General features: G+C 37.6%; 1 protein-coding gene across 16 annotated transcripts in view; it reads right to left on the bottom strand.

Annotated features, from left to right (window-relative positions):
• The window catches only part of plcb1l (phospholipase C beta 1-like), a 102,594-nt gene that overhangs the window by 56,676 nt on the left and 20,759 nt on the right, over positions 1–25,159 (bottom strand). For all 16 annotated transcript variants that reach the window (XR_014536863.1, XR_014536864.1, XR_014536865.1 and 13 more), the window contains exon 3: positions 9,498–9,566. Coding sequence is in view for 11 of the 16 variants with exons in the window: in XM_083562094.1 (XP_083418220.1) it covers positions 9,498–9,566 (69 nt within the window). In the remaining 5 variants the exon portion in view is untranslated. The remainder of the gene's footprint in view (positions 1–9,497; positions 9,567–25,159) is intronic.

Raw genomic sequence — 25,159 nt, 5'->3', positions numbered from 1 at the left:
TTTCTCTCCCCATCCCGAGGCATCCTGAGGTTTGGCCAGCTCCAGTCACGTCCCGCCTCGTGAAGATTATGGACCTATGGATGATCATGGAGAAGTAGATGCCGAGTGTTTAAAGGCCCTGGCATGGAGAAGCTGATGCTGGATCTATGATGATCACAAATTGTTCTGTATTGTTGAAAGATTTATGACCAAACTTTTGATGTCACCCATATGAGGATGGGTTCCCCTTTGAGTCTGGTTCCTCTCAAGGTTTCTTCCTCATATCATCTAAGGGAGTTTTTCCTTGACACTGTCGCCACGGCTTGCTCATCAGGGACAAACGCACACCATTCACCTTCACTGTTGTTTTCTGTAAAGCTGCTTTGAGACAATGTCTGTTGTGAAAAGCGCTATACAAATAAACTTGACTTGACTTGACTTGACTAGTCCATTATAGGGTACAATGTACACATGCATTTACACACCTTGAAATCATATAGCAAAGCCAATCTGACCAGTATTTATTATTTTTTTTTTTTTTATATTTTATGAATATACACTATTAAAACATAGTGAGAAAAACATGGTGCAGTACATGTTAGAATGCCAAGACAAAGGAGGTCATTGTGGATTTTGACGAGCTGGCAATCACACACATCTTCCCATTTACATAAGTGGAGCTGCTGTTGAGTGTGCGAAGAACGGAGTACATTTTTGAGGATCTCACCTGGTCGCTGTACTCTTCTCTCCTGACCAGAAAGGCACAACAGCACCTGTATTTCCTGTGGAGACTAAAAAAGTCCCATCTGTGCAACAGGATACTGGAAAACTTTTACCGCTGTACCATTGAGAGCATCCTCACATACTTCATCTCAGTGTGGTACAGCAACTACACTGCTTCACCCTTCAGAGGTTACCCACCTGAAAGGATATTCACCAGAAATGCTGTTAGCAAATGGCGAGGGGAATTATCAAAGGTACCTGTCACCCCAATCATGGACTATTCACCCTACTCCCATTGGGCAGATGTTACAGGTGCCTCAGAGCACGCACAAACAGACTAAAGAGTAACTTTTTCCCTCTGGCTGTTACATCACCAAATAGCTGATCATTTATTGACACAAATATACTACTGCATTGTCACTTTTTTGTCTATACTGCACTGCTTTATCCACTATGCATTTTTGTACTATCCATGACTAATGCTATCATTGCACTATTGTATATTCCACCCATATTTATTCTATTTTATACTGTAAAATACATACACTCATACATGTACATATCTATATCATGTCATTTGAGCATGTTATCAATTTTTGCATAAATATATTGTTTTTTACATTATTCACTCACCCCTGTACATATCGAACCCATACCCTTATTTAACATACTGCTATTTACTGTACATTGGCCACTTATGCACTTTTGGTTAGATGCTAACAGCATTTCATTGGCTCTGTACATGCACCTTGCAAAATGACAATAAAGCTGAATCTAATCGAATCTAATTGAATGTTTGCAGCAAAGAGTGATCATGCAGCTGCATTAATGTAACACAGACATTAGATCATGTAGAAATTTCCTAAACATGTAACTACATTAATGTTACAAGTCAAGATACAAGTTAAATCATGTAGAAATTTGGCAAGTGACAGTGAAGATGCCAGTCAGACATAATTCTATATCTATAGAATTAATGCTATTTACATTAAAAGCACTAGAGCATGTGATTTTCTTTTCTGGTTGATTGGCTGAAAAATGTATCCCACCATAAAAGTAGGGAAAATATCAAAGTAATGTTGTCTATACTAAACAACTGGGCAATTAGTGCTTTCAATTAAGATGTGATTTTGTACTGTACTTTTAAGCATCTGGGATTTTTGATTTTATAATGAAATGCAAAAATGAGTTTCTAGGGTTCTAATTTAAATGTTTTACATGTTACTGTATAATTTAAATGTCTTATGTTACTGTGTTTTCACTTTGGTTAACTTTGCTTTCACACATTACTCACCGCCATATCTACCATAATTGTTGAACAAGTCAGCCACAGAACACATAATCTACTCTACTGGTCTAGAAAGATGACAGAAACCTCCCCTGATCACATCTCAATGCTGCAGAAATTAAGTACAAGAATTCCGAAACAGAGATGAAAGCCAAAGCACCAGAGAACACATGTAATCCAAACTTCTACTAACTTTCATTTTAGAAGCAGCATATACCCTCTCTAAGGTTACACAATCTATGACAAACAGACAGCACCTGAACAAGGGTCTACTGTATTGTGTGGAATGTGAGGAAAGATTTGCATCCAGATAAGCCCGGTGAAGAGCATGGTTAGAAGCCCTCTCTGGTGTCCTGCTATATCTACTGCCACTGGTTTTCTGCCTTGATAAGACATTAGAGTGAGCCTGGATGCTCAGTCTGACACAGATAAGGTGCAATTAAACTGATTGACTGCTCGAAGAAAATGAGATCAGATATCCACACAAGCATGCTTGTGATCACATTGCTCTAACAACTTCCATGCAAGGTTTAATTCAGCATTGCAATTAAGAACATGATTAACACCTCTTTTGAAGTCAGTAATTATTTTCTCCCTTTTTACAAAACTCTTTATATCAGACTGAATTATATGTCATATGGCTTTAGAATAGAATGTTTTAAATAAGGTTTAACCATTGCTACCCATCTGGTGATAATTTACATCTCTCAATTATTTCTTTGCTGTTTTGTTATTGATATTATTATTATTATTATTATTATTATTATTATTATTATTATTATTATTATTATTATTGTTATTATCAACCCAGCCACTAGGGTCCCAAGCCCGAATACATGAGCAGGGTTGCATTAGGAAGGGCATTCAGCGAAAAACGTGCCAAATCAAATATGTGGATCACTAACCAGAATTGTATACCGGATCAGTCGAGTCCCGGGTTACCACTGACCGCCACAGGTATTGTTAGCCAACGGGGTACTGGTGGAAATTGGGCTACTGTTGGCTGAAGGAGGAGAAAGAGTGGAGGAAGACACCTACAGAGACAGCAAGGAAAGGAGAAGTGGAGAAGAGTGGAGGTTCGGGTTGGCACTTTAAATGTTACCACTATGACTGGAAAAAAAAGAGAGGTAGCTGATATGATGAAGAGGAGAGAGGTAGATATGTTGTGTGTTCAGGAGACCAAGTGGAAAGGAAGTAAGGCCAGGAACATTGAAGGTTGGTTCAAACTGTTCTATCATGATGTGGATAGAAAGAGAAATTGTGTGGGTGTTATGCTGAAGGAAGAGTACAGTAAGAGTAAAGTGAAGCTGGACTTGAAAGGGTGATGATAAATGTCATCAGTGTCTATGCTTCACAAGTGGGTTGTAGATGAAGTTGGATGAAGTGGTAGATGTTGTACCTCAGAATGAAATAATAGTGATTGGGGCAGACTTTAATGGGCATGTAGGTGAAGGGAACAGAGGTGATGAGGAGGTGATGGGTAGGTATGGCCTTAAGGAGAGCAATGTGAAAGGGCAGATGATTTTGCTAGAAGGATGGAAATGGCAGTGGTGAATACTTATTTTAAGAAGAAGGAGGAGCATAGGGTGACGTAGAAGAGAGGAGGAAGGTGCACACAGGTGGATTATGTTCTATGTAGGAGATGCAACCTGAAGGAGATTGGAGACTGTAAAGTGTAACTAAACAGCATCGGATGGTGGACTGAAGAATGGCATTGGAGGTAAAGAAGAAGAGGAGGAGAGTGAAGAATGAAAAAATAACAAGATGGTTGGAACTGAGGGAGGAAGCCTGTAGGGTGAGATTCAGGGAAGAAGTCAAAAGATGGTGGTAAAGAGGTGATGGATGAAAAGGCATACAAGGGTTAGGGGTAGGGTTAGAGGAGTTGTATGAGAAGTTGTACACTAAAGAAGGAAAAAACAGTGCAAAGTAATGGAGAGTGTGTTAGAGAAGTGAAGAAAAGAGTGCAGGCAGGGTGAAGTGGGTGGAGAAGAGTGACAGGAGTGATTTTTGATAGTAGGGTATCTGCAAGAGTTAAGTGAAAGTTTATAGGACTGTGGTGAGACCTGCGATGTTGTATGGTTTAGAAACAGTGACATTGAGTAAAAGACAGGAGGAGGAGCTGGAGGTTGCAGAGTTGAAGATGCTGAGATTTTTAATGGGAGTAACGAGAATGGACAGGATTAAAAATGTGCTTAATAGAGGGACCACGCATGTAAGACTTTTTCGGGACAAAGTGAGAGAGGCCCGATTGAGATGGTTTGGACATGTGCAGAGGAGGGACATGGGGTATATCTATAGAAGTACTGTATTCTGAGGGTGAAACCACCAGGAAGGAGGAAAAGAGGAAGGCCAAGAAGGAGGTTTATGGATGTGGTGAGGGAAGACATGCAGGTAGTTGCTTTGAAATAGGGCAGATGTAGAGGACAGAGTGGTATGGAAACAGATGATCAGCTGTGGTGACCCCTGATGGGAGCAGCTAAAAGAAGAGATTATTATTATTAGAAGAGGTTATATGGCCGAAGGTTAGTGTTGTGGTTAGGGTTAGCATCACATTTCAGATGTAGAATAATTTTTACTAGTATAATAACCTACACTCTTTTCCATAGATTTTGGAGTGTGGGGATCTGTTCACTTAGCCACTACAGCAGGTCAAGCACAGATGTTGGGTGAAGAGTCCTAGGGTGCATACAGTGCTTTAAGTGTTCAGTGGGGTTGAGGTCAAGGCTCTGTGCAGACCATTTAATTTCCTCTAAAACAACCTTGGCAAATCGTAAAGAACACAATTTTGTGCACAGACACATTGTCATGCTGGAGCATGCTTATGTCTATTAGATTCGCATAGAAGTGTGATGTCAGGCGCGCACCAACCTATGGTCATAGTGGTCATAAATGAACCCGTTTTTCAAATTTTTTATTTACAAGGTGTTTACTAAAATGTGATTATTATTTTTACTTTTATATACCGTGTTTTTCGGACTACAAGCCCGCGTTTTTTCCCACGTTTTGAACCCCGTGGCTTAAACAACGAAGCGGCTAATTTATGGATTTTTCCTGGGTTTTTCCCGGTTTCACAAACTTCAAGCCAAAAAACTGAGAGACATAACATTAGACCAATTAAATTTCCGAACGGAAACGAAAAAATGCACCTCACCTGTGTTCTGAGCTGCACGGCATCGGGAGAAAAAACTTCCACGGAAGGAGGAAGACAGTGAACAATGACTTTCTTGGTAGGCTACTGTTTAGATACAAGCCGTTGTAACACGTTGTATCGAGGTCATGGGAGAGCTCGCTAACTCCAGTTGCAACAGAAATCATATAAGCACAGACAGGTTTCCAAAACTCGTGCTTTTTTTATTTTTCTTAGCAACAGCGTTACAGGTTAGTCAAAGAAACTTAGAAATGAGCATCAGAAAATAATAAGGACATATTCCTCGGTCTTGCACACATGCAGTGATACCGGAAAAATGCGGCAGCAGCCTATTCTCAAAATGCCGCTCTGCTCTTAAAGGAGCCACAACATATTTCACCCGTTACACCGTGTAACAGACACTGTCTTTCGTTAAAGCCTGTGTAAAGTTAATTAGTTTCAGTGTAGACGACAGGTGTTCGGCTTATTTATGTTCAAAATAAAAATATTTGTCAAATTCAGCGGCTTATATATGGGTGCGCTTAATAGTCCGGAAATTACAGTATTACAGTGTTTGCAAATCATAAAAAGAGTCTTGAACATCCGTATCTGGATTATCTTCATCGTATCTTGTTAAGCACCATCATTCTGCACTCCAAATGTAATAACAGTATCCTACTTTATATTTAAGAGCATTATATTGCAGGTATTTTGGTTGATCTGGCTTTTTTCATGTTAAATCACATGCCTGTATGTACCATACTAAATGTAATTTGGTATCTAATTCCTTGTTACACGGAGCCTTGCCGGCTGCATTTAACTGGTAATTTTCTTTACCTTTTTACAATGGGTAGAACGAATGGGGTTAACGAGAACAAAAAACTGTGGTCTGTCTGTAAATTTAAGAAGTAGCTGGAACTGTGAACATTTTAGGAGACAGTGGCACAGTAAAAACTAATTATGGGGAAAAATGCAGGAATTTGCCTTAATGCAAATCCAATATTATTACCAAAATTGCAGCAGATTTAATGAACATTGTGACAGTAAATACAAGCACAAGATAATGCAAAGACATGCTAATATGATCAATGACTCAAAAAAACAAACAAAAAAAACCCTGAAATTCAACAACCAGATACACACACAAACAAATATGCAGATCCAGATGGTTATTTCATGATTGTTTTGCACACCTGACACGTACTAGGATAATTAATTTAAAGGGTATGCAGCACTCTCATAAGGGATACATCTAATTACCATAAAATAGGAGTGGAAGGACATATGCTAAATGATATGGCAAAAATGGACAAGATTAAGGACAGAAGGGACTTGTGTTCTTTTGCAATTTCCCTAATTCCCTAAGTCTCTGAATATCCTTTTAGAACAATGCACTGGTTCAAAAAAAAATTTTAAATGCAAAAGTTTAAAATGTCCAAGCAGGGTATTATGTAAAAAATAAAAAGGGTCTGTTGCTATAAGAAGGTGAAAAGGATTTGTACCGATTGGCCAGGCAGAGGGACCGAGTTGGGAAGGATGTGCTACAAGTTATAGCAATAAAGGATGGAGATGGAAATGTGTTGACTGGTGAGGAGAGTGTGTTAAGAAGATGGAGGGAGTATTTTGGGCAGATGATAAATGAGGAAAATAAGAGAGAGAGAGAAGGTTGGATGATGTGGAGTTGGTGAAGCAGGAAGTGGATAGGATTAGTAAGGAGGAAGTGAGAGCAGCGATTAAGAGGATGAAGAGTGGAAAATCGGTTGGACCAGATGACATACCGGTAGAAGCATGGAGATGTTTAGGAGAGATGGCAGTGGAGTTTTTAACCAAGTTGTTTAACAAGATTTTGGAAGGTGAGTGGATGCCTGAGGAATGGAGAAGGAGTGTGCTGGTACCGATCTTTGAGAATAAGGGAGTTGTGCAGACCTGCAGTAACTACAAGGGAATTAAGTTGATCAGTCACACCATGAAGTTATGGGAAAGAGTAGTGGAAGCCAGGCTGAGAGAAGAGGTGACTATCTGTGAGCAACAGTATTGTTTTATGCTGAGGAAGAGCACCACAGACACATTATTTGATTTGAGAATGTTGATGGAGAAATCTAGAGAAGGTCAGCAGGAGTTACATTGTGTGCTTGTGGATTTAGAGAAAGTGTACGACAGGGTACCAAGAGAGGAATTGTGGAACAGGTGAGGAAGTCTGGTATGTCAGAGAAGTATGTGAGGGTAGGAACGACAGACTAGTTTCAGGTAGAGGTTAAACTGTAGCAAGGATCGGCTCTGAGCCCTTTCCAATTTGCAGTGGTGATGGACAGGTTGACAGACGAGGTCAGACAGGAGTCTCCGTGGACTATGATGTCTGCGGATGATATTGTGATTTGTGGTGAGAGTAGGGAGCAGGTTGAGAAGAGCCTTGAGAGGTGGAGGTACATGCTGGAGAGAAGGGGAATGAAAGTCAGTAGGAGTAAATATCTATCTATCTATCTATCTATCTATCTATCTATCTATCTATCTATCTATCTATCTATCTATCTATCTATCTATCTATCTATCTATCTATCTATCTATCTATCTATCTATCTATCTATCTATCTATCTATCTATCTATCTATCTATCTATCTATCTATCTATTTATCTTTCTTTATTGCGTCCAAATGTTTAGTCAGACAGTTTCAGTATTTCTTGAAATAAACTACGGTTTTTGTATTACAATGATTGAAAATACGTTGATATGAGTTTAATTTCTTCTGTATGGCATCTATGAATTTCAGCAGCACAAATGTATTTCTTTGATTGCATATTTGATTTATATTGATTGCATGAGACCAGACAGTATATATTATGTATAATTGTTTGTTTCTTAGATGTTCATACATTTTCATAAAATTGTAATTCTGTGCTTTGCTCTGTCGCCAACTGGAGGTTCACAAAATTTACCTTTGACCTATTTTAGAGTATAGAGATTTAGATTTATTTCTTGATTATTGTAATTGTTTTCTATGATACCGTCGTGCTGAACATTGATACTGTCGTGCTGCTCCTGTAGTCGTTACTTGCATGGGTACTAATTTGAACTAATACAACCACTGGCTTTTACAAAGTCCAGTAGTATTCTAATGCAGTCACAAACAAGAAAAGTAAGAATAACAGCTTCTACAAGAGGTTAAATCTGTAGTTTCAGGATTGACATGCAATGATTTTTGTTTGAAAACAAAGCCACTCATTGTAAATAAATATACAACATGAGTAAGTGACAATTTTATTTAAATATCTTGTTGAGCTTATATACATATTATTAATTTGTTATGCATTCTGTTTGCATTGGTCTTATATTTTCTGTTGATTAGATTACTTTTAATGAAGTTTGAAGCGTATCTGTGACATTATATTTAAAGCTAAAACGATGTTTAGTTGCGACTCTCTGGTTTTAATAAAGGGATTAAGTCTTGTTTATGGATACTGTTAGTCATTTGGCATGTCTGTCTCTCTGGCCTTTGGAGCAAGCATGCCTTTAAACATTCTGCCTGCTGTGTTCAGTCGGTGCTCAGCAGAAGTCTGATTTCTTATATTGCTTCAGAGAACAGGTGTGCAGCATAAGAAAAGCCGCACAGCTTTTGCATATCCAAAATAATAAAACCATGCCATGGCAAATAATGTGCTTTTTTGCCAGCCCTCTTTTTGAAAACTGTACTTGACTGGGACATTATTGCTGCTTGTTCTGCAAGTGTCTGGTTTCATCTTCTCTTAATAGCCTTCAACATGAAAAGCACAGCTGATCCCAAGCCTCTGCTCTCTATTATAATACTTCCACATTTAAATGTTATATATTCAGAAATCGTTTCAGAGTAGATAATATACTATTCAAGTTTAGGTTCCTCTATCTGATCTCCTTGGCTTCCAAAAAAGTATGATTAAAGCTGACGTAACCTCATATAACAGGAAAAAGAGCATTTGGTCCAGTAACAAATGTTAGTGTTAATAATTTATGCTAACTCTAACTTTGTTTGCTTCAACAAAACTCACACCACATACCAAGAGTGCAGCTTGTTTATTTTATTAGGATTCATCTGTCCAAAGAAGGATCTCTCTGTGTAAATCACAATGTTGAACTTTATCATGGCTCACTAGAAGGTGAGAGTTGCGAATGAATTTTTGGAGGTAGTAAAAATTTCCTGGCAGTTACAACAGTTATGGGTTTTTCTCAAAATGTTCCTGTCTAAAAAAAAATTACAAGAATATTTGTTTTACTACTGAGCATAGAGGTCTGTTGACTTTCATCATAAGGCATTTTCATCAGGAAAGCAGTAAAGTTAGTGTTTGTAGAGATGTAAAAGTCTGAGAAACTGAAATTTCAACCACACAAGATTAAAACATCATCTTACCTTAGGTATCCTGGAAAATTTCCCAGTTCTAGCATCCTTGATATAAGCAATGTCCAGAAGGTCTGTTTCCTGAAAATTAAAAAGAAATAAAATTTAAATGACACAGAAAATTTTTATTTTCTTAAGAAAATATTTAACATGGCGCATACTGGGGACAAGAGTTGACCGGAAATAAGCATAGCATAACACTAAACCTTCTTTTCGGCTTCTCCCGTTAGGGGTCGCCACAGCGGCTCCTCCGCACGTTTGATTTGGCACATGTTTTTACGCTGGATGCCCTTCCTAACGCAACCCTCCCCAATTTATCCGGGCTTGGGACCGGCACTAAGAGTGGCTGGGGATGGTTCCCTGACCGGGAATCGAACCCGGGTCGCAGCGGTGGGAGCGCTGCATCTTAACCACTAGACCACCAGGGGACCTCAAGCATAGCATAACACTAATGAGTGGAAATTCAGAGAACCAGGAGAAGTAAAAAAAAAAAATGCATTAGTTTGCAATGGCAGGATGTTATCTTAAGATAATATAGCTGGAGTTCTGGCCAAACAAGGCACTACTAAAGCCAATTTCTAAATTCCAATGTGACTCCAAATGGTAGATCACACCACACTATACAGTAAATACCTCTAAAACACTAATGGGGGACAGTGAGAGACAGAGGAAGAAATATATTGGAGACTTTAATTAGTTTTCTGTGTGGTTTAAATTTACAATTATGTATTTGGTTGATGCTTTTATCCAAAGTAAATTACAAGTGGCCCAATGTGTAATCTAGGCAACTAGCCATTACAGAAATAAACAGCAATTCAACCACTGCAGAAGTTACACCAAGTGTTGAGAAACTCTATCAGCTAAACACACTGGATTTATGTGACAAACGTTGGTCATGGTGCAATCAGTTAAGCTTTGAAGAATATTGTTATAGTGTTACATAATAAAATGGTTTTCAAGGAATGTGACACGGGAACACTAGATAAATGTATGGTAAAATTACAGTTTGACAAAAATGTCAGCCACAAGAAATAACAAAACCTGATTATTAGAAGCCAATAGTTATCAGCAAAGTTTTATTTCAATTGTGGTAGTTTAACATCCAAACTGGAAGCTAAGCCAAGAGAGAGCTAAGAGCAAACCTGCAAAATCAGTGATGTGGTCTGTTATGCCAAGCTGGTTGTCAGTTGTAACCCTATGATTTTTGGTCACCTTGATAAATGTGGCAGCTATGAATAAGCGGTGATGATAAAGTTTGAGGAGTTCGATGACAAGAAGCAATGAAATAGTAATAAAAGTAGATACAAAGTAACCTGCTTCTAATTATATTTCACATCTTGCAGCTGTAAAAGTGTACATATTTATCCCACTAAGAACATTAAGCAGGCCTACTTACACATTAGACAAATGTTCACATTTGTCCACACTAGTCGTACATTTATGTACTATGTCTGCATTTTCTCATAGTATAGAGTCCTGAAAGTATTTTAAACATTCACGCTGAGAAAGTTAAATCATTTGCTAAGCTCCAGTTGTTTCATGGGTGATTGAATCCTGTTGTGAGTCTTGAAAAGAACATGGCATTTTCATGGTTCATGGACCAAGTAAACTGTGGGTTGAGAGCTGAGTGGAAATGCATACTTTTCATTCATTCGTTCCTCATTAGAAAGCGTTTTATCCTGGTTTGGAGGACAGTAGATCCAGAGCCTTACATGAAAACCCAAGGCATGAAGAAGGAATGCACACTTGCTATGAACACTCACACCCTTACATCTAACTCATTCATACTTATCCAAACCACCTACTAGCTATTTTTTGTGTAAACAAGAGGAAACCAGAAAACCCAGAGAAAACCAATCACAATGACAGTAACTCATGCTCTGGATTAAATCATGACCCTGGAGCTGCAAGGTGTACAGTAATACCCAAAGCTAGCTTTTGAAATTGCATTTTTACTTATAAAATAAACAAGTTATATTTAGCAAAATAGTTGCTGACACACCACAAGTTCCCCAAGTTGTTTTTAAGTTAATAAATCATCAGAAGGTGCAGAAAATGTTTACATAAACATAATCTCCATTACATAACAGATCTCTCACTGAAAATGTGTGAGTAATGCTGCACAGGACAGAACATATGGTTCACTGACATGGCTGCTTAGTGTGTAATCCCACACTCTTGTAGTGTGTATTCTCACACTGTGACTCTTGCATGGACAAAAAGATCTTACATCTATTAGAACATTAGACTGAAAAAAAGCTAAAATAAACGTAGTATTAGGGCAGAAAACTCACTGCTATAACTCAAGCCACATTTCAGCATCCTAGTAACACAATATTTACTTTTTAAAACTTAGACATACAATCCAGCTGTGTATTAACAAGCACTCTGAGTTCAGTAATTAAAGCATAATGTTAATGATTAACCTGTCACAGTTCTTGAGCTCAGTATTGGCCAAGCTGCTTGCCATCACTATATGTGGCCTGTGGTCTTAAAAGAGGAAGAAGGAGAGAAAAGAGAAAGAGAGAGGAGATTTTCTCCTAGCACCATATGACATATGTGCAAGTCTTCCACTTAGACACAGTATGTACATGAAATAAAATAAGACTATTGATGTGATTGATTTGAGTTAACAGAAGTTCTAATGTAAGCTGTTAGGGCAACAATAAACATTTGAGCAGAAGCTTTTAAGGTACTGTCACGACTTCATCAGTCAGTAGTTTTATATTAAGCACGACATCTCGCTAATTCAAAACGCCCCATGAGATGTTACTGCATGTCTGAGTGCGATATCCAAGGCATTATAAGAAACAGGCAGATAATCAGTATCCTTTATTTTATTTATATCTGTGTTGATGTTTGAATGTAACAAATTTACGTTACGGTGTAACTAACAATTAACAAAACTTAAAAAAATAAATAAAAATGCTTGTGGAATTTCACATTATTTTCTCAGAAACAAAAAAATGTGTTTATATTCTTAATTGTGGCAATGAGATATATGCTGCTGATAGGTGTTAGAGATTACATTGCAAAAGTAGAATTCATTTAAGAGCTTCATTTAAAAATATGTAGCTTTCTTTCTTTCCTGGAATCAATTTAACACTCCCTGTTTGCAGTGTGAGATGCTTTGAGTCAAAGGTTAGCATTTCCAGCTCCAATATAAAAGCTGCTCTTTGATGTGTGTGTATAAAGAGATGCCACACTGTGTGAAGCGAAAGCTACGAAGCCTCAGGAAAGAGCAGCACAGTGAGGCCTGTACCCCTCAGGCACTAATCACTCACTTTGTGGATCACATGCTGCCCCTCATTAGTGTAGACATGTACTGCATTTAAACCAACAACCTCGTTACGGCTGGTTTGTGCATCTATAATCATTAGTGCTGACTTGCTGTACAGATCAGACTCCAGATGAAATCAACAACAAATACATTAGCATTTTGGCTTTATGTTTCAGCAATTAATTCTCAGTGGCACTGAGAAGTTCTTTCACATTTACTTTCAGCTCTTTATGAAATTGATGTCACTGCTGAGTGTCACTAAATAAAACAAATGTGAAAAGTCAATGGCATATAATGTGAGGCTAACTGCAGCACCGAAAAAACTGCTGTATCATACAGTTTTTGCATCTGATTGTAGTATCCAATGAGTACAAAGTGTGTTTCTTTTGAATATTAAACATACAAAGAAGGGGGTGGGGTGGTTGCAAGGAAGTTGGAAGAGTTGTTTAACCCTGTTAGCCCTGCTGGTCCATCTATACCAGCTGCCATGGATCATCTTTATGCTTTCCAAGCTATTTAGCAAGTAAAGTAAATAAATGCTTATGTCTGGCCCAAAATTGAACCATAAGCTTTGTACATTCCAGCAGTGCTCCACCTAACTGCAAATCAATTTAGATTCATTATCACCACTATCTATCATTGCCCACCAGGGAGGATACACTCAATAGCAAGACTGAGTCAGCAGGAGCAAGAGCAGTCTTCACTATTATAGTAGTAGTTAAATGGTCATGAACTGCTTTATCAATGTCAAAGTCTATGTCTATTCATAGTACCGTTCTCATTACAAACAGATGCTATACATGCACATGGCCTCAAGGATAAACATATGTATGGAGAGAGTTATTGGTGGTTCGTTTGACGTGGCTGTTGTCCGATTCAAGACTTTGGGCTGTTAAAGTGCATTTGTAAAAATTTAGCACATTTTAATCCCTAAAAATTTGTCGTTTGTAAAAAAAATTTAAAAATATTGAGTAGAATTATACTACATATTTCATTTTCAAAATGTGTTACTTAATATTTTTTAACCCTTTAAGTTACATGTTTATATGCATCTGTTGGGCATACCGTACATTTGTAGCAGCTTTTAACTTGACTAACCACATATTTAAAGTAGTTGCCCTAACTTTAGCATGACAGTCTTATTCCATATCATCATCTGCAAATGATGACACATCAAAATGTCTCATTTACTAATTTTCAGTATCTGCTGATGAGCGTTATAGTGAATCCCCTATCTTGGAAACGTTGTGCATGAGTTGAGAATACACACTGGATAGGATCCCAGAACCTCCTTGCCTCCTAACTAAGCATGCATTTAACTTGTAAAAACCCACTTTTAACTACATGAATTGCTTATTTAATGTCCGCAAATGGTGCAAATGGCACAGAAATGTCTACTGTTCTAAAAGACCACCAATGTTCTATGTTTTAAAAAAGTTTGTTTCTTCCAGTTGAAGTGTTTCTAGTGAAGCACAAACCAGACTTTACTGGAACCCCGACTTGTTATATAACAGAAGTAACAAATGTAGTTGACGAGAGTCTTGGAGTGAGGATGGGTTTGGTCTGAGACAGAAAGAAAGCAGACGTGTCCATGTATCAAAGTCTATATTAGGCTAGAAAGGACATATGGCCCTGATCCTCACCCTTTAGAGGTCCAAAATAAACCTTGTCAAACAGGGTATCATGTACACTTGCCCTCTCCCCATAACATGTTTTGAGAGAGAGAGAGAGAGAGAAAGAGAGAGAGAGAGAGAGAGAGAGAGAGAGAGAGAGAGAGAGAGAGAGAGAGAGAGAGGGAGAGAGAGAGAGAGAAACCGAGAAATAGAGATGACTTTATACTCATATTGCTTTTCCTTAAAAACATAAAGAAAAACAATTTCCAGATATATTTACATACACAATATAAACAAGAATAAACCCAAAGAAGGCATCAAGCTAAGTTAGCTTATGAACAGTGCAAATGTTTGTTTACACAATAACTATTTACAATCGGTGAAGTCTTATTCTCTCTGGATGAGGTGACATCTTCCATCTGTTACATCAGTAAATCAATGGGTATATCACACAAATCTGGGACACTGATGCAGTAGACTTCATGCAGTTCAGAACGTTATTGAAGGCATGCACTCAGATTTTCTTTCCTAAGAGTCACAAGCTACGTCAAAAGCCAAAGGGTGAACATGATCACGTTGCGTCCAGCACTTACTGAAGATGATCAGTATTATATATATATATACAGTGAGGAAAATAAGTATTTGAACACCCTGCTATTTTGCAAGTTCTCCCACTTAGAAATCATGAAGGGGTCTGAAATTGTCATCGTAGGTGCATGCCCGCTGTGAGAGACGTGATCTAAAAAAAAAATCCAGAAATCACAATATATGATTTTTAAACTATTTATTTGTATGATACAGCTGCAAATAAGTATTTGAACACCTGAGAAAGTGAATGTTGATATTTGGTACAGTAGCCTTTGTTTGCAATTACAGAGGTTAAACGTTTCCTGTAGTTTTTCACCAGGTTTGCACACACTGCAGGAGGGATTTGGGCCCACTCCTCCACACAGATCTTCTCTAGATCAGTCAGGTTTCTGGCCTGTCGCTGAGAAACACGAAGTTTGAGCTCCCTCTAAAGATTCTCTATTGGGTTTAGGTCTGGAGACTGGCTAGGCCACGCCAGAACCTTGATATGCTTCTTACAGAGCCACTCCTTGGTTATCCTGGCTGTGTGCTTCGGGTCATTGTCATGTTGGAAGACCCAGCCTCGACCCATCTTCAATGCTCCAACTGATGGAAGGAGGTTGTTCCCCAAAATCTCGCAATACATGGCCCCGGTCATCCTCTCCTTAAAACAGTGCAGTCGCCCTGTCCCATGTGCAGAAATACACCCCCAAAGCATGATGCTACCACCCCCATGCTTCACAGTAGGGATGGTGTTCTTGGGATGGTACTCATCATTCTTCTTCCTCCAAACACGTTTAGTGGAATTAGGACCCAAAAGTTCTATTTTGGTCTCATCTGACCACATGACTTTCTCCCATGACTCCTCTGGATCATCCAAATGGTCATTGGCAAACTTAAGACGTGCCTGGACATGTGCTGGTTTAAGCAGAAGAACCTTCTGTGCCATGCATGATTTCAAACCATGACGTCTTAGTGTATTACCAACAGTAACCTTGGAAACGGTTTTCCTAGCTCTTTTCAGGTCATTGACCAGCTCCTCCCGTGTAGTTCTGGGCTGATTACTCACCTTCCTTAGGATCATTGAGACCCCACGAGGTGAGATCTTGCATGGAGCCCCAGTCCGAGAGAGATTGACAGTCATGTTTAGCTTCTTCCATTTTCTAATGATTGCTGCAACAGTGGACCTTTTTTAACCAAGCTGCTTGTTAATTTCCCCGTAGCCCTTTCCAGCCTTGTGGAGGTGTACAATTTTGTCTCTAGTGTCTTTGGACAGCTCTTTGGTCTTGGCCATGTTAGTAGTTGGATTCTTACTGATTGTATGGGGTGGACAGGTGTCTTTATGCAGCTAACGACCTCAAACAGGTGCATCTAATTTAGGATAATAAATGTAGTGGAGGTGGACATTTTAAAGGCAGACTAACAGGTCTTTGAGGGTCAGAATTTTAGCTAATAGACAGGTGTTCAAATACTTATTTGCAGCTGTATCATACAAATAAATAGTTTAAAAATCATATATTGTGATTTCTGGATTTTCTTTTTTAGATTAGATTTAGATGTCTCTCACAGTGGACATGCACCTACGATGACAATTTCAGACCCCTCCATGATTTCTAAGTGGGAAAACTTGCAAAATAGCAGGGTGTTCAAATACTTATTTTCCTCACTGTATATATATATATATATTGCTTTGTTGTAAAATCAAGCAACTAATCTCAGGTTCTCCACTGTAGTTCTTATAAAAAGAGCAGTCATGCCATGGTTGCAGTTCAATAGCAATTTTGTGTATTTTGTGTCAAGTTCTGTGTATTTCCTGTGACATATAAGAGTTTCGTGGCAATGTCTCCCATTGCAGACAGGAGCAAAAGATAGGAGGATTGGACAACAGTCTTGTGATGCAGACGACTGATGGTGCAATTACATAAGATCATCACTCAAAGAGTGTATGGAGCTTGTTCCATGGCATACCTCTCCAAATGATAGATGTCTACAGATGAATCTTGCTTTTATAAAGCTAACAATAAGCTCAGCACAAATATGAGGCCTTGAGATCATACATCCATGCCAGAAATTCCCCAGAGGTGAGAAGCTTCTAGAAGTGGTCTTTCTTCTCAGGGAGAGCGTGTCCTTATCAGTCATTTGCTCTGCCTGGCTCTTCCTTGGGGACAGGTACTTCATTTTGTAGACCAATCTTCCAGTTTAGCCTTGATGCCTAGGAGAGACATCACTTTTTTAATCCCTTGCCAACAGAGATAAGTAATCTTTTCCCTTAGGTCAGGGCCTCTCTGAATGATCTACATAATATGAATGCATACTTAATTTTTCTGGTCCATCTGTAGACCACAATTGTGATGATGCATGCAATAGGATTTGCATTCGTAGTAGTTAGCAGACATTTGTATTCAAATTCACTTGCAGAGGTTAAACTTGACAATAGTACATGAAAATTGAAGCTCATTAACCTCCCACAAAAATGGAGATAGGATTAAGCAGGACTGAGTGATTAAACCACATTTCAACAGATCTTTCTGAGACCATTTATAAAATGGGATTAAATATTTGTGAAAGCAGAAGATAGAATGCTTGTGTACATCACACATTTATCAAGTACAAATGAACAGTATGCCAGTATAATTAACCAAAGGGTACAAAATTCCAACTGTACTTTTAGATGAAAGGAGCATGCAGCGTGTGCCATCAAATAAACTATCCAGGTTTCCTTTTTAATGATATTCATATCCAGGGGTCTTTGGAAACTAGGACAATAACAAGGGACTAGAAAGTAATTTCACAGACTGTTCAGTTCACTGCTACAATAAAAATCAAATCAAAGTCGTATATGAAAATCACTTTCAACACAGAGAGCTTACTCCTTTGAACAATAATAGATAAAAAGCTGAATAAAATCCCCAAAGGTTTACAGTTTTATCAACCCAATGTTCATGATGCACCATAATTAAACTTTTGAGATGAAGCATAGCAATGTAGAGGGTTTTAGAAAGTTTTAGCACATACTCAATATATGTTGTTATAATGATGATCTATTCAATAATGTAGACATATGTTCAGTTTAACCAAATTAATTTTAAATATAAATTTTTTGTTTATTATAGCTGGCCTTTCTTTTTACTGGTCTTCTTATGAGATTATAAATTATAGAGTATAAATAAGTATGAGAGTATAAATCCAGGAAAAGGAAATTGCTACCACTTTCATGTAACATAACATGGCATGATGCCATCAATAATTTTCAAAATTTAACATACAGTCAGCAAACTTTCCTTCTCCACTGTTCTAATCTATCAGCAACCTATTTGTACTTCCTGTTCTTTTTTTTTTCTTGATCTACCTCTCTCTCTCTCGAGGAACATTGACCCGAGGGAGCCGGTATTTTAAGTATGGCAGACTCCTGTGTCTCCTTCTTGCCTCAAAGCACTTGAGCGGCGTTTAAATTTGATACTGTTTTATCATTGTACCAAAATTGAATTGGCTGAAGACAGAAAAAAAGACAAGTGACCTACATCTCTGACACACTTAATAGTGAAGGCAGAAATGGAGCTGAGAAGCAGAACAAGCAGGGGATGCAGAGATGGACAAAACACAACGCTTACATCAACCTTAATCATTACATAGGAAGCACAGATTTACTAGTGGAAAAAAATAAAATGACATTAATTTTCCAACTCTTTAAAAAACTGAAATTATCCAAACAGGTTTAAAAAACACTGTTTTGCCCATTGCCCATTTTATTATGGGCAATAAATCAATTTCTTTCTTTGCTTGTTTAAATTAAACAAGGTGCTTGTGAAACATGCTGAGAAACTAAAGACTTTACAGCCCTGGGAAACAGAAAAACTGAGCCATTCCACTGTGCAGTTTCAATCTCAGTAGGTTTTATGAATTTCAATGTGAAAGGAAATACCCATGTGACCAGGACCCATGCCCCATAAAATTATATTCCTTAGACAATTAGAAAGGATCAGTGATTCATTAAAAATTTCAGATTCATAATTAATTCAACAGTTAGGTCTGATGTGTGACACTTGACATATAATTCTTATACTTATGTATTAATGAATTTTGAACACCCAGCATTATTGCTCATTACTCAAACAATCTATGTATTCATAAAGCATGTAGCATGTTGAATAGCTGTTAAATGCATTAAAATGCATAAAATAAAGCCTGTCTGTGAATTCCTGCTCTCCGCACATTCTATGCAGTTCAAAAAATTTTAACACACGACAGTTTAGACCACCAACATGCAAGCAAACAGAAGATGTAGGCATGTGAAGCATGTTGCCAGGCAATTCAGAAACCTCCTTCTGTTGCAATAGCTTTCAGTTGTTTTAGTTTAGAATTTTAAAACAAAGAGCTAAAGCTGGCTGAACATTTTAAATACACTTACCAGTACCATCAATGTGTTTGTATTTCACAGATTTGAAATGTAATTGCATAAATTGCTGTCCACATTTTAAAATTAAAATCCTTAATTAATTCATTATACATCTCAAGGCGTTGTGGATGAACTGTCATCAATGCTAAGAACTACAGTGAGTCTGTTCGTCATGGCAGCATGGATAGAGCTGTGTGACATGAAAGTATGTGTCAGAGCAGGCTAAATGATGACTCAACATCGGAAAAGAACACAAGCAAGTCGTACACTATTACGCAGGATAAAAAAGAAGACCCATACACACATTGACAGCAACATCCTGCTGTTACAAGCAGCTGTTTTTCTAGGCAGGTTCCCAAAAAGGAAGAGCCCATTTAGTTTATTAAATGTACATTAAGACCTCATACTTAGTGTAGATCTTGTACAGGCAGGTCAGAATGAAAATTGTTTTAGCTTTTAGTAAAATGGCAACATTTGGTTGTCAGAAAAACTCTTACTGATGTGAAATAAACAGCATTAAACATGAAATCAATCTGCAAAATATATTTTTTTTGCTGCTGTCTATGGCTTATGTTCATAAATTCCTAACCAGTAGCTCTCTATCCAAGAAAAATACCAGATATAATTTCTTTCCTCCAGTGTTCCTTCACAATTCAGTCAGTAAAAAGGTATTGATCCCCCATCCCTCTGCAGGCATTGTTCCAAGAGTGTCAGTGTTCTGCATGCCTTGTTCATAATTATCCCTCCTACCGAAGGTGCTAATGCTTCTCTCCTGACGCCGACAGTCTGTTATAGCCTTAAAATAACAAGGTCACCTTTCACTTTCTAAAAGCTGCTGAGAAAATGATTAAATTACTACAATACAGCTGATAGTTATGATAGTAGTTGAAAATATATGCAAGGGCCCATTTTCATACAAAATCAACACATTAACAGAAAAGGTTTTTGAAGGACATCTTTGCTGTTTTGGCTAAATCCCAATGGGTGCTAATCTCACTATACATTTTTACAAAGCTGTGGTTTCTCATTCACAAGTCTATGGATAACCAATGTGTTGAATATCAATATTTGAACATGAGAGGGAGTCACTCTGTCCTAGTGACAACAGTTAAAACAATTCTGCCTGCCACAAGGTCCTTTGTTAACCAATATAGCCTTTTAAACCAGTTATATAAAAGTAGCTCAAGTAGCTTTTCTGCAGTCACACATCCTAACTGAATAATCTGAACCTATTGGGCAAGTACTAAAGCATGTGTATGCTAATAAGCTAATTTGACTGTGAATAATATAATACCCTCTATTCATTTATAGAGTTGTTTTTAGAAGAATTCAGAAATGAAACACTTTAAACCATTCAATTTGACAGGTTAGCAGCAAATTCGTCATGGCATAGTTTTGACAACCTTATGCAGTTTTACTACATTTATTTTTGTCCGGGGTTGCATTAATTTTTCAGCAGGATCTAGTACTGAAGATGGCAGAGTCAGAAAGCTTCTCCAGTACATCACAGAGTCTAAATATGGTTACGGTCTGGACTAAAAATGCCTAATGCTCTCTAAACCACCCTTTGACAATCAGTCCAATCAGTCCTGCTATTGTCATCTTTGGAATATGCTTGTTCCATCATATCCAACAAGGCCATCTGTTGGCATGTTACAAAACTAGACTTTAAACTTTTTTGATAACACCTTGTATTATATAGAAATATTTTCCAGGTAGTGGTATAAATGTCTAGATAAGATTTCTAGTCTTTTTTTTATATTGATGTACTAGTTCAAAGCCAATATTGTCTATATTAGCTCGCTATCACTAATTACAGCGAAAAAAAAAATAATTATTGTTAATAGCATTGTGTGCACAGTAAATTAAAATCAAAATTATATTTTCAGCATATTTGCAATCGTGTGTATTTGATAAATGCTGCTGGGTTGCTGTTTAATGTTGCCATGTATTATTTAATGTTACATGTTCCCTGCAACCTTTGCATGAAGGTAATGTGGCTGTGTATCTTATGCTCTTATATGGTTTTGTTTTCCTTGCTACTGTGGTGATATGTAACTGTAGAATGCTAATCATTACATTAATCAACAGACAAGCATAGCACCTGCCAGCAGCATGCATGATATGCAAATCTGTGTTTGCCACTTTCTGTTTACTGATGTACACATTTGCATCTATTCAAATCGAGAACTGTTTTATGAGTAAAGCTTTGTGTTTCCAAAGCAGTATCAGACATCAACACTGAGATGCTTCATTCAACTTTATCTGCAACATCAGTGTATTACTGTGTCATATTTGTTATGTTCTTTTATCATCAAGGTGCCAAAGAAAGTTTGTACGATGTGTAAAATATGAAAAACAAACAGATCATTTGTAAGTGTCATAAACTGATATTTTATTCACAATAGAGCATAGAAAACATCAAATATGTAAACTGAGGAAATGTACCATTTTAAAGAAAAAATTTGGAACAGGGGCAACAAATGGCTGGAAAAGTAAGCATTACAAAAAGGAACAGCTGAAGGAACATTTAAAGGGCAAAGTCTCATAGAAATAAATAGTTCACCAATATGTAAGAAAAACGCATCTACAAATTGTGGAACAGCTTAAGAATAATGTTATAGAATAGAATTGTGAAGACTTTGAAAAAATAAAATCTTTATTTGCCAGGGACAAGCGCAATAATCAACATTGGATGCCTGTAATCTGTGGGCCCTCAGGCAGCACTGCAATAATAATAGACATACTTCTGTAATGAAAATCACTGACTGTTGGCCATGCCATCCACAATTGCAGGTTACTGTCTTTCAAAAAAGAAGCCATATGTGAACATTTTCCAGAAATGTTGCTGTCTTCTTTGGGCAAAAACTCATTTAAAATGGACTAAAGCAACATGGAAAACTGTTCTGTGGTCAAATCTAATAAAAAATTTTTTGCACATAGTCATCCATACTAAAGAGGAGAGGTACCATTTGACTTATCATCAGCACCCAGTTCAAAAGCCTGTATCTCTGATGGCTGGAAAACCTTTGGTGCATCATGAAAAGGAAAAATATGACAAAGAAGACTCAGGACTGTTGAGCAGGTAGAATCCTCTATCAGAAACTAATGGAACGACATTTCTCTCCAGCAACAGGTCTCGTTTAGGCTTGTTGCCGCCATTCGATTTAAAATATCCTTGTATGTTGTTGTTTTTTTTTTTTACAGTTTACACAGCATTCTTTTGTAATTGTTTTTTTATATGTTTTTGCTTTTTTTTTAATCATTCTGTATAAACACTAGAGACTTTCTTGCATGAAACTCAATTTACACATGTCAGTCACTGAGATCACATTTTTTCCCAAGTCTGATGTTTGAGGTGAACATTAACTGAAGCTTTTGACCTGGATCTGCATGACTTATAACATTGTACAAGTATTCCTATTCCTATTAAAGTCCCCTGTGAGTGTGCACTAAAAATGAATTCAGTTTCCTTCAATTCATTTCTTGCAATTTTCAAGACATTGATCAAACTGAATCTAAATGGGAATTAAAGGAAGCTAGATTATGCAATGAAATGGTAAAAAATTGCCAGAATAATCCTGTTATCCTTATAAACATCTGTGAAGTATTACACATGCATGCATCTTCACACACTCACTCACACAGCTGTAGCCTCAGGGGAAGAGTCTGACAAGACCATGGTGTATAGGCGTATACATCGACAGTCTGTTCCATACAGATATACACTAAGCTTCCTTTTCAAGCCCCCAGACATCACATTTTCATCACACCAGGCATTCAGCATATAAAAGTGCATCAATAATTATTTTAGTTCTTAGAAAGGCATTAATGAGTGACATTTCTGAACCACAGTGTAAAACTGACAGCCCATAAAGGGGTTTGGGATTGACTTGAGCATATAAAAACAGAGCATTGTCAGCTTTCATAGACTTCAGTGCAATTTCCCTACCTTGGAACAACATCTATATCAACAAGTCATTTGTGACAGATTCCTTGCCAGTCATCCATTGTTTTCTTCTGACTCATTTTGGAAAACAACAGAAACATTTTGCAGCTTAAATGTACAACAAGTGTTGTACCAGGAAGAAGCCATTGAGGACGTAAACTTATGTTAAACACTATAATTTTAAAGATTTTGCTAAATTGAGTTAACTGAGGCTTAAAATAAGCAATCACTTGACAAGGCTTTGGCCAATAGACAAATGCAGCACATTCACTGTATGTCTCTGTGGCATCTTTAAATGCTGATTTATTTCCTTGCAAAAGCATCTAAACATTTTCTCCTACTCAGATAAATAAGATGCTGTTCTCCTTTTTCCAATATTCCCCATTGGCTCCGAATACACAAAAATGTACATTCAATTTATTACAGTGCTCTGCTAGGTGCTTTATTGAACATGCCAAAAGAAACTTCTAGGGTTTGTTATGCTGCGTGAAACTCTAACCTGAAGACCCAGACTGGATAAGGGTGTAGTGCGTAATTTGACACCAGAGCTGTATTCACTTTCTGGTTTCTCTTTCCTTTTTTCATAATTGGGGCATGGCATTAGTTTTCAGAGCAAAAAAGAACAGAAGATATTGTGTTCCATGTGGCCTGATCTGAATAATCATGAATGAGGAAATCGTGAATATCTCTCACCTTTCAGGTCAACACTTTTCAGCTTCACATAGCACACATTAATCAGAGGAACTTAAGCATGATTTGTGATTGGTGGGTACAGACTTCAAACACAAACAAGAGTACAGTTCAAATATGGACATAGCTTTTAATAGAATTATTTATAATCCATTTCATTGAACTTCACAGGAAGAGTCTGGTGGAAAGTGGTGTCTTGCATTTTAAACACATTTGCCCATACCCAAGTGCCCAGTGCAAGTTGGAAGCCAAGTAACTCACTAAATTCATTGCCTTGAGCCAGAGAAAGGGGCAGAATAAAATCTTTCATAGGGTTGGTGTTCAGATTGACTAATGAGTTAAGCTCTCTAGAAAGAAAAGACTTGTTTGGAACCTTGTCAACGTTGAAGCTTTCCAGCTTGAAAATATTTATATCCAGCCAATCTACTTTCTGACGCTGAAATAAAGCATGCTATGATGCTGCTACACTTGTCCAGTCTCAATGTCATAAGCAGTAGCTGTTTTTATCATACCTGTCCTCATCTCACCTGAGTTGACTGAAATCAAGTGAACAATCAAACGTTCTATTAATGTTGTCTGATCACCACAATCAGCTGTGGAGAAAGGTCAGATTTCAGAAAGCAATCAAAACACAGTGCCTTTCGTTCATCAGCTGAAGTAATGCAGTGTGACTAAGGCATCAGAGAGGAAATGGAAAGGAACTAGTATGAAGGGATAAATCTGTTCTGTCTTTCTTTCTTTCTTTCTTTCTTTCTTTCTTTCTTTCTTTCTTTCTTTCTTTCTTTCTTTCTTTCTTTCTTTTTCTTTCTCACTCTTCTGTCCAATCCAAAGCCTCCTCAATCCCTCCTTTTCTATTAATGGAAAGGTGACCACCAGCCCTGGCTTGGCACAGAATGCATTTAAAGTTAAAGAGATTGGCTAAGGATTTACACTTTGTCCACTTAAATAATGCTGAGTGAAAAAAGTGCAGAGCTGGGCAAATGCAACCCTTTCAACTGCTGGCCAAGAAACGAAAGGAGGAAGCGGAGGAGGATGCTGGGGCACACTCATTAGTTCTAAGAAGTTAAAGGAGGCTCATGTCCAATTTCTTGTCATGTATAAGAGGCATTAAGTGTTGAGCAGCACTTCGAAACATTTTCTGCTCTTCATCCAACTGTTGGGTTTATGTGCTTAGTTCAG

The sequence above is a fragment of the Silurus aristotelis genome (assembly GCF_946808225.1).
Source record: "Silurus aristotelis genome assembly, chromosome: 15".
In the NCBI taxonomy this organism is placed as follows: Eukaryota; Metazoa; Chordata; class Actinopteri; order Siluriformes; family Siluridae; genus Silurus; species Silurus aristotelis.
The sequence above is the reverse complement of the archived record's forward strand: the minus strand, read 5'-3'. Positions and strand labels throughout refer to the sequence as shown.